This window comes from Rhipicephalus microplus, chromosome 3 (assembly GCF_043290135.1).
Source record: "Rhipicephalus microplus isolate Deutch F79 chromosome 3, USDA_Rmic, whole genome shotgun sequence".
NCBI classification, from domain to species: Eukaryota; Metazoa; Arthropoda; class Arachnida; order Ixodida; family Ixodidae; genus Rhipicephalus; species Rhipicephalus microplus.
In genome coordinates this window covers 61,032,326-61,043,370 of record NC_134702.1, presented here as the reverse complement: position 1 = coordinate 61,043,370, position 11,045 = coordinate 61,032,326, and the positions used below count along the sequence as shown (strand labels likewise).

General features: G+C 44.2%; 1 protein-coding gene across 1 annotated transcript; it reads right to left on the bottom strand.

Annotated features, from left to right (window-relative positions):
- Positions 1-4,413: 4,413 nt before the first annotated feature.
- Positions 4,414-10,888, bottom strand: LOC142803176 (uncharacterized). Its single transcript, XM_075888271.1, has 5 exons — positions 10,780-10,888; positions 8,929-9,001; positions 6,369-6,431; positions 6,110-6,185; positions 4,414-4,716 (listed from the first exon to the last, which is right to left on the bottom strand). Exons 1-5 carry the CDS (start codon positions 10,832-10,834, stop codon positions 4,564-4,566), a joined length of 420 nt encoding a protein of 139 aa, XP_075744386.1. The 5' UTR covers positions 10,835-10,888; the 3' UTR covers positions 4,414-4,563.
- Between the last annotated feature and the right edge of the window lie 157 nt (positions 10,889-11,045).

The window sequence follows — 11,045 nt, the reverse complement described above, 5'->3', positions numbered from 1 at the left end:
ACATTTGCTGTATCGGACAGCACGCCGGGGACCGAAGCCCAGTGGATGGAAGCCGTTAAACCAGATAGACATCCACCTTCGTACAAATCAAGGGAATGCCATCAAGAGGGTCGGTTCCATCAAAGTCCTGGGCATGCTGATAGAGTCTAGCGGCCCCAACAGCAAATCTATAGCCAAGTTAACTTGGAAAACAGACAGTGCGGTGCACCTCATGCGCAGAGCGGCCAACAAAAGAAATGGGATCAAGGAAGACAACCTCACCAGGTTGATGCATGCGTTTGTTCTAAGCCACTTCACGTACGAGGCAGCAATGCACAACTGGTCAAGAGCAGAGTCCGAGACACTGAATGTGCTCCTCAGGAAAGTTTTCAAGAAGGTACTGGGCCTACCCATACATACCAGCACCGAGCGTCTGCTTGAGCTCGGCATTCACAACACGCTCGAAAAAATAGCAGAAGCCCAAGAGAGAGCACAGTTTGCAAGGTTATCTACTACAAGGTCGGGGAGAATGATCCTGCAGGAGCTGGGCCAACACCCAATGGCAATCAGACGCAATTAAAATTATATCCCCGACAACATCAGGGAGAATATCACGGTGTCTCCTATACCAAGAAACATGCATCCAGAACACAACGTCGGAAGAAGAATAGCGAGGGCCACGACTACACTTCGTCAAGTCTCAAACGAGGAACGAAGGGTCGTATTCGTTGACGCGGCTTTTTACGCCAATGGGAAAGCGTTTGTGGCTGTGGTGGTCGATGGGGCAGGCCATTTCGTCAACTCAGCGACGGTCAGGACGAAAGACCCAACCATTGCGGAACAGGTGGCCATCGCCTTAGCACTCAAGATGGATAACATTGAAGTCGTCTACAGTGATTCTATGGCAGCACTACGGGCGTTCGCCAAGGGGACGGTCTCTGAACAAACGCTGAGAATACTGCAAGGCAAGAACATAACGCATCATCTTCTGAGTTGGTTCCCAGCTCACCGTGGGCAAATCAACGATTCCCCTCCCAATCTCAATGAAGCAGCACACGAGGCGGTGCGAGAACTCTCCAACCGCGCCTCCCCGGGGATGCGTTCTACCGGTGAAGGGGATAACCGGGAAATTCTTACAACATATAACGAGCTCACTAAACATTTCTACCTGTCTAGAAGGATTTTCCCTCCATCTTACAAAAATCTAACCCGGCCTCAAGCATTTACATTAAGACTTTTGCAAACGCGGATGTACCCTACTTTGAAAATGTTACACGTCATGTACCCTGACCTATGCCCAAGTAATCTTTGTCCACATTGTGGGGAAATAGCTTCATTAGAACACATGCTCTGGCAGTGAACCAAATTCGCTCATTTATCGCACATCACTTCTGCCAGATGGGAGGCGGCAATCCGCAGCTCGTCCTTGGCAGATCAGCTCTGGGCTGTCCACCAAGCCCACGAGGCGGCTGAGGAGCTTGACATCTCAGTCCCCACGTGGAAGCTGCCCGCAACACAGTGATCTGTGTTTTGGAGGACCAAATAAAAGTTTATCCAATCCAATCAATGCACTGACCGCGGGAACACGAACGTATGCGAAACACTGGCACATTAGCCCTTTATCTCGTTGCATTTCACAAAAAAAAATGAAAGGAAAACGCGCACAATTTTTATTGCGTCTCATTATTTATTTCAAGTTTTATTAAACTCTTAAAGAAACAAATATACAAACTACGCATGTTGTATTAAACAATTTTTGCCATGTCACGTGGTATACTGTTGACAACGTCAGAGCAGAGTCGTCTACGTAGAGGACCAACGTCACTGCATTGCCGTGTACGTAGGGCAATTCCTACGCCCACGTCATGCCTTCATTCTCTACGCGTGCGCCGGCAGAGGGGAGGGGTTGCAGCGTTCATCTCGAAATTTGACCCATTTCCGCGGCGCGTAGCGTTGCAAATTTTGGCAGACGTGATCATGAACGCTTCGTCTACGCATTGCTCTTGTCGGATCAAAATTGTCAAACCAGGTGAGTGGCCCTTTAACGAAAGAATAACAGCCAAAGCTTCTATCAATCTGTAAGTTCTGATTATCTCTGCTTCTATGCCATGACATTTTTGTACCATATTCTATGCACCTAATTATCTGTGATTGGTGCGTTGTACAACGTTGATGGACTTGGCACACAATCTTAACTCGCGTGACTGGCAATTCGAGTTGCCCCATACGCATACGTTATAATAGGTCTCAATAAATATTTGCATCATAAAGCATTGGTCCTCTGCTGTTCAAACCCACACATTACAGACAGTGAACTTTCACTATGCATTGACGTTCGCAAATGGTGAGAGTGAATCAACAGCCCCGCCGCGGTGGTCTAGTGGCAAAAGTACTCGGCTGCTGACCCGCAGGTCGCGGGATCGAATCTCGGCTGCGACGGCTGCATTTCCGATGGAGGAGGAAATGTTGTAGACCCATGGGCTCAGATTTGGGTGCACGTTAAAGAACCCCAGGTGGTCGAAATTTCCGGAGCCTCCCACTATACGGCGTCCCTCATAATCGTATGATGGTTTTGGGACGTTAAACCCCACATATCTATCAATCAGAGTAAGTCAACATGAGCGTTTAAGAGGAAAGACAAAAAATATCGGGTAACCACGCCCCAAATAAAGCCGTAGGTTTCAGTAGTAATGTCGGTTTCACATAACAGCTTCAATTGTATAGTATGCTAATTTGAACCGAACCACGAGTTTTGTGGTGCTCACAATTTTGCACAGTAGGGACGAGCACACTATGACATTATGCAACTAACGACTGTAAACTTGCCCCGGAACTACGTCAAGGCCTGAATTATGGCGTCCAAGCGTCGTGGAAGCTATAATTTCTTAAAGTGACACTAAATTAAAAAATAAAGTTCATACTGATAAATCACGCTATCAAACTTTCATGTACCTAATTTCACCACCATATAGAAATAATCAAGGTCTAAGTTTCATTTTAAATTTCGCTGCGAAACTTCTGTGCGTGATGTCACGAATTTCGAAGTGTTTATAGTATTTCAGCAACATTGGCGCACCGCAATTTTCGGAAACTCAGTATGTAGAGTCAAAAGGAGCTCGGTGGGAAGGGGGGGGGGGCGCAGTGTGCTCTATGTTTAGGGATAAAGAACTACTTATGACCTAGTAGACGCCATCAAAGTTTATAACGCCATGGTGTTTAGTGCGGAAATTTCTAGGTGGTGTCTCCAACCACATTAACGTTTGGGGGGTTTTGTTCCTTACCAACCGTCTCATCGCTGTAAGAGTGGTGTGTTCGGAATTCTCAAATTGTACTCTACTAATGCGCGAAAAATCGTTTTATCCTTTAGGGTCGCTTTAGAATGAAAATTTTGTTACCGATTTCATGCCCACGCTTTCCCTCACAATGCGTATATTTAATATGTACAAGGTAGCAACAATGCCCGAACAGCTCAACCACTTTGCGGCGCTTTGACCTATTTTGCTGTTTCTTATCATATATATTCTCTATCCCCGCAGTGCTTTTAAAGTAGTTAATGTTACCAAACATACAATCTTTGTTTAAAGCGCAGACGTAAACAGGGATGATGAAAAAGACAGACAAATGAAGTGTGTGACAGTCACCATGAATCACCAACCAAACCACTAGACCAACCCGACCCCCTAACACGTACTTCGTTATAATACGTGCTCACTGGTGCGTCGTCATAGCGTACGGGCTACTCCTTGAGACACATACTTTGCATTACGGCTGCAGTCTGTACATTGTCGATACATTCCATCGTATTTCCGTCAGCAGCCTCCAGGAAAGCTGCCCACTATATGACATCTCCCCAGTTCATGACAGTTCATGACATCTCCCCAGTTCATGACAATTTATGTGACACCTTATATTATACTATATCAGTTTATATGACATCTTCCATTTCAATTAAAATATAAAGTGAAAAAAAAAACGACTCACTCGTTATTGCGAGTGGCGTTCACTGCGGTACCATATCCAGACGGACAAAGTGTTGATATTAAATGATAACATGCTTTCAAGTATCATTCGTGCGCAATCGTCACCCTTGCGTTTCTCTCTTTTGTTCCCGCCTGCTGCCTGAAACAAACGTCTTTATCTTTTCAGTTTTTAAACATCTTCCATGTTTTTCTGGCCTTTTCGCCTTGTGCGTGCACACTGCATTTGAACGAGAGTCACCAAAATGCACTTTGCATCAGACATTATTGGCTCCTTTGTTTTATCATATTTTTTAATGCTTGTCATATTCGTCTTCGAAGTTCTCTGACAGGAGCTGGGGGTAGGTAACGAATGAATCAGACATTATTGGCTCCTTTGTTTTATTATTTTTTTTTCAATGCTTGTCATATTCGTCTTCAGAGTTCTCCGACAGGTGCGAGGGGTAGGTATCGAATGAATAAATGAAAATAATGTTAATATTATATCGATGATCGTTCCCCATGTTTAGTTGCGAAAGCGGGCTCTGTCGTTGTAGCGGGTCCGAATGCGTAGCAGCCGTCTTCCTAGTATAAGCGTGACGTCAGCACACAAAAACATGCAACGTCACTAGTCTACGACGAAGTCCATGGAGGTTGCGAAGGCATTGAAGAGCCGCTCCAAGTACTTGACCCCTTCCACCACCAGGGGGCCTGCAGCAATGAGTGACACGCCCAGCCACATGCTCACGTGACCGGACAGGTAAAGAAGGAAGTCGGCCATCTGGAGGATGCAAATTAAATGACACGATCAAGGCAACGACGAAGTCAGAAGGAAAAGTATTCATCAGACTGTTTTTTTTATTACCAAATCAGCTAAGTTGCTTGAAATAGGTTGAGTAACGATTACTGTTCTGTCGCAATCAACACAGCGCAGTGGGTACGGATACACACACAGTCTAGCTGACATGAACTTATACACAAGCTAGGAGGCCCATCAATAATAGCACCGAAGGAGTATATCAACTGCTGTAGTATGGCATGCAATCTCATGCAAAAAAAAAAGTAGGAAGCAAAGAGTCACTCCTTAAACGGCTTTTGTATATAAGTAAAATATTCTAACGTACGCAAACCTTGACAATTTATTAAGTTTGTGAAGCGCGATTTCTATGGGGAAAACTGCTTTCGCGCTCTATCTCGGTGCCAATAAAAATGAAAGATTTTTTTTATTTTCATCATATGTACTATGGTAAATCTCCCAGTGTGAACATAAATTCCCCAGCACAAAGCTATATTTTATTTACATTCTAAAGGTAGGCACACAGTACTTCGGAGACCTGTGTGAACAGAAAATGGCGCGAGTTTCTCGGCAAATTATTTGGTGTTCACCTACGTCTCAACAAGTTCGCTGTTTTTATAATAAAGATAATAACCAACAAGTTTACCTGTGAGTGCCCTCGCGTAAGGAAACTATGTGGTAGCGTTTTACAACCACTGAACGTAAGACACCAAATTCGAGACGCATACAGGCATCGTGGTTGACCAATAAGTTGTTAGCCATTCCTTTCTCTCATTAGGTTTACAATGAAGAGGTTCTATTAAACAGCACCTCGGCGATACTATATACTTATTTATTCAGTCAAATACACTAAAGGCCCACTAGAGGCCTTACATGAGGCAGGGGATGAAGGGGACATAAGTGGTTAATGCAGTGTTATGTTTGTGATTTGTACAACATGTTAATAAGGTAATTGTTCAAACAAAGTAAACAACGAACACTGTACAATTGACAGCGATTCCAAATACGTTAGGAATGATGAATTAATCACAGAGGGCTCAGTAACTGTGGTAATTATAAAACTTAGGTCCTTTCATTTTTTTATCGACAAACTTGAAGTCAGAGTTTGTATATTTACGTCCGCGTGAAGACACAGTTGACTTAGTAAGTATGATAGATGCGACTAAAATTAGGATATGGCGGGAAACCATATGACCAAGCAAATGATTTCTCTATACTATGTATTTTGTCATTATTTGTGAGAACATCCAGTGGCATTCACATTTCTTTGTAGCATTGCTAGTATTTGACTGCGAGTTATAACTGGCGAAACATATAGGCTCTGGCTTCGAGGCAAATGTAACAAAACTCTGTTGTATATAAGAAAAAAAACACAGACCGTCATTCTTGGCAGGTTGCTGACAATCTTGCGCTTTGTGGAGCCGAGAACCACCGTGAGGTCTGCCTCGAGGTTGCTGGGATAGAAGAAACGTTAAATCGGTCATAGCCAACCCCGCTGTAGTAGTGGACGTATCCTCCGTATTTTCAGCCACATGTTAAACCGAGCGACAACATGAAGCCGAACAACAATCATGCTTCGCGTAGATATAGTAGAACAAACGGACAACAAAGGAGCATTGATTCCGAGCAGAACTTACTCGTATCTCACGTAGTCCGTGATGAATCCGGTTTGAAACATCAGGCCTCTATAACGAGTGTCTCTGAAAAAAAAATTGACAGAATATGTCGTTCAGTTTAGTTTTAATGCAAAGATGACTGTTCGAAACCGTGTTGAACAAAAGCTGTGCCCAATCAGTGAGCACTATTGAGTATAGTTCTACTTCGGCTATTGCGTTTGTATAAGTTTACGGACTTAAGACTTTAGCGTGCTTATTACCATGCTTGTGGTCGTCAGCATACGACGCTTAGTGTCGTGAAGCACCAGCAAACGTAGCATCCCCACAGAGCAGCTTAAAATGAAGAACTAGGGTCTAATTCACAGAACTTTCATTTCGTAACTTCGTTTTCCCATTGGTCAGCCAGCTACGATAACGATGTGCACCATATTGTGATTGACTGAAATATTAACCAAAGAAATTTTTCAGCGAGGACACCTTTGTGAATACGTCCCCTGACGCCCTACACCTAATAGAGAGCACGCTATTTAGCCCAACCTCTGGTTCAGTCCTACTTGTGAACATTTTGACGAGACACACTCCTAAGTGTTAAATTTACTTTGAATGGTCTCCATTTGTGCTCCTGCTTTTGTAAACTTTTATGTCACTCCAGTTGAAAAACTGTGCTAGCGCATAATATCCACCCAGACATCAAAACCGCTTTGATGTCTGGGTGGATCTCTTTTATCTCCCCGGCGGCGAGGTAAAAGCACCTTGCCTAACTCTGCTAGAAATCGAATGCGCAGAAGCTCTGTCATTGAAGCTCTGACTGCGTTCTCACAAGAAGGCACCTGACAGTAAAACTTACTGTTGCAATTACAACGGCGTAGAAACTCTGGCTGATCGAGTACTAGTTAGCCTATTCGTTGTAATTCGACACTGGTAACACAACAGCGTCACATTCCTGTAAAAGTGAAAGGGAAACAAAGGAAAGTTCATTCAACCAGTATTCGCAAACAGTAGAGGCACTTACACATTAAAAACTTGGAAATTGCGTCAGTATAGCTCATACCAACGCTGTAGACGCAATTTCAGCCCATTCTTGAAAAAGGGAATTTTATTCCATACTAGAAACAGCAGTTCAGATGAGTAAAACGAGGGGGCGAAGAGAGGTTGAGAAAAAGGAAAAGACACAATTTCTGCAACCCTAAAGGGGAGCATGCCTCAGCGTCGATTCGGATGAGTAAAACTGCACCGTGTGTAACAAAATCACTTCAGTGGGGCATACATTGTGAGCACTTTAGCGCACGATAAGCGCTCCACTATGAGAAAGCGGAAAGCAGTAAGCTGCCCGGCACAACACTGTATGTTTAGAAAAAATGATGAGGGGATTAGAAGAAGTTGTTAATGATTTAGTGTACTTAGTAGACTACTATGGGAGCGCATGAAGCGGCCGTCCCGAGAGCCTGACACTGAACAAGTGCTCAATATTGTGTTTAGAAAAAAAGTGGTTAACGATTTAGAGTACTCTACTATGGGAAAGCTGAACGCCGTCCCTTGGGCCTCCTAAGTAATCAATAGTGTGTGTGTCGAAATTGTTGTTAATGATTTAGAGTACGATGTACTCTACTGTGGGAGAGCAGAAAGCCGTTCCGTGGGCCTAACATCTTGCTGAGAAACTGTGTGTTTAGAAAAAGTGGGCAACGACTTAGAGTACTTGAGGTCCTCTACTATGGAAGAGCTTAAAGCGCCGTCCCGTGGGTTTCCCTCAGTGTCTGCTCATTTAGACAGCAGCGAATTATATTAAGTACATTTCACCAACGTTCGGCGGTAACAATCTTGTCAATTGTTTTGGGCACTCTTCGTTACTCAAGTATTTTCTTTAACACTGTCTACATTTTAGGAAGTGAACAGCGCTAATCGCAAACAGACGAAATATTACCAATTTGTTTTTGCTTGTTTCACACGGTCTTTAGTTTATAAACTTTATTGAAAAAGATCCCGAGGAATATGAAAAAAAAAGAACGTTGGATATCTCGATCCGCTTTCCTCGTGACAGGTAAGATAATGCCGAAGCACAGGGTAAGAACAACTATACTCGGCGACAACGTTGCTTGGCATTCAGGCCAAGGTTGTCAAGCCAAATCGCGTGCATTCTACCACCAGTGAATGTAGTTTTACAATAGCGCTGGCATTTCTAACGTCAAAAATAAATGTTCTTTATTTTCTGCGTGGAGCTATTTGAGACCGCACGCAGTGCACACCAGCAAGACAGTTGTATTTGTTTAACTTTACAGCCTTTTCGGACGAGTGAGAAAGTCTTGCCTTTTTACGTTACCTCAAACGCTGAGCGGCGTCTTCGTCTACGTATACATGAGACGCTGATGCTGCACCCCCGTCACTTTGCACAGCGTACGTTACGAGACACGTGCCGAATCAGACTACTTCGCGTAGTGCTGGCTGCATGTGCAGCAGAAGCTGCGCTCCATTCTCTTTCAATTCAATGCCAACAAATGTTGTGCCCGAGTATATTTCCTTAACACCAATCGCCAATGCCAAGCGAACCACTCAATATTATGAGCTTTGTTAATACATGCCGTACTTGCATCCTCTGGTGCATTCGTTCTGGCAGGACACAAACCACTTCTGACGGATCAGTTCATCGATACAGCGCACTGCGAACAAATGAAAAAGTGAACGTCAAAGAGAGAGAGAGAGAAGGAATGTAGTAAAGGTAGGGAGGTTAACTAGACTATGCGCCCAGTTTGCTACCCTGCACATGGGGAGGGGGAGAGGGGAGTAAAAGAGAGAGAGAAAGATGGACACAGATCACCCACACAAAGCCGAGTTTCACAGGTGGTCCCTCAATGAAGTTGCGGTTAAGTATCTCAGGAGGGCTCGTGTGGCTTTCTGTGCTGATGCGCTGTGCGACCAGGCTCCTAAGATCTTTGCCTCATTAAATGGCCGGTTATCGAGTCTATTCAAGGCACACTGGAGAGTCCGGCGATCTTCATCAAATTGGGCACAGTGGAACGTCAAAAAGTTACGACAGATATTGAGAGGTGCACTAAGTGCACGCTATCAATACAGTAGTGTTGCATATAAGTTCTCGTTTTTATATTGAATCGATATCAATATAGTCCAGAGGAAAAAAATCGCAGCGTATCTACGGAGTGAATTATGTCTTTTTATCTATCTATCTATCTATCTATCTATCTATCTATCTATCTATCTATCTATCTATCTATCTATCTATCTATCTATCTGTCTGTCTGTCTGTCTGTCTGTCTGTCTGTCTGTCTGTCTGTCTGTCTGTCTGTCTGTCTGTCTGTCTGTCTGTCAGTGGATATGCTGTGCTGGCTACGCCGGAGGGATGGACTGACCTAGACCATAAAATTGCTTCGCTCCCTAAATGCAGACAGTCCCTCCAAGAAGCGCCAAGATCAGCGTGAATGACAACCCGGGTTCTCACGTGACGCTCAAATTACAATGGGAGAGAAGTGGTTTACTGTGGAATGAAGTCGTATGAATGCCAAATAAAATTGATTGATAGACGAATTGATTGACTGGGTGATTATTTTTGGCGAATCTCGCCACAGCATCGCTCAGATTGATGATTGATATGTGGGGTTTAACGTCCCCAAACCACCACATGATTATGAAAGACACCATACGAGGGCTTCGGGAATTTCGACCACCTGGGGTTCTTTAACGTGCACCCGAATCTGAGCACACGGGCCTACAACATTTCCGCCTCCATCGGAAATGCAGCTGCCGCAGCCGGGATTCGATCCCGCGACCTGCGGGTCAGTAGCTGAGTACCTTAGCCACTAGACCACCGCGGCGTGGCGGAGTATGACTCAGAGCAATTCCAGTTGGCTCTACATAGTTTCTTCTTTACATTCAAGAACCTCAAGCTTTCCACACTTTACCCAGTGTTGCCTTACATCCGGGTCCGGTGAACCTTTGTACAGGAGACGACGCGTCATGCGTGCTGTCACTGATTATGTAATTATTACGACACACAAATTCCTGATTAACATCGTTGCGATAATTTTTTATAGGACGTAATCAGTTTCATGTGATGTCTTTTTTTGTGTGTGTGACGTTTCGGCCTCATTCGTTTCGATTGCCGCAATTCACATTTCGCGAGCCAGGAGGTTTGCTCTCGGGCCAGAAACCCCCTTAACGTGTTCGCCCTGAACGATGTTATGTTTTAGGCTGACCTGCTGTAAGCTTAGTTCACTATATACCTGTAGCATATGATGGTATCATGCAATTTCTTTGCCTACCTCTCAAAATAGAAATCCTCTGCATTTTAGCTACGCAGTGTAAAAAGTGTAAAGCAGTACGGCATGCTTCATGTGACATGGCTGATCACCGTGCTTTAGCCAAGTCAAGACAATAAGAAAAGGAAAGCAATCGGAAAGAAGCGGAAAGATTCTTCACTTACTATGTGGCACATATTCGCACACAGTTCCGCTCATGCGATGTTTCACGGCATACATTTTGGAGAAGCAGCCGCACGTATCAATCCATCTTTGCGCCACGCAAAACTCACTGCACTCCTGGCAGCAGAAATTGAAATAACACATGAGCACGTCATTGCTAGTATGTTAGGAAAAGCATTGCCATATCTTTGTTTTTTTTTTCATTGAAATTATGGCAGGTGAGATCGGTGCCTTTATGGTGGCACGAGGTATATGACCTCCTTCTCAG

Coding starts and splice junctions, on each gene's coding strand:
- LOC142803176 (XM_075888271.1), bottom strand. CDS start 10,834: ATGTATGCCGTGAAACATCGCATGAGCGGAACTGTGTGCGAATATGTG. Junction 9,002..10,779: donor GTGCGAATATGTGCCACATA/GTAAGTGAAGAA, acceptor ATTTGTTCGCAG/TGCGCTGTATCGATGAACTG. Junction 6,432..8,928: donor GAATGCACCAGAGGATGCAA/GTACGGCATGTA, acceptor TTTTTTTTTCAG/AGACACTCGTTATAGAGGCC.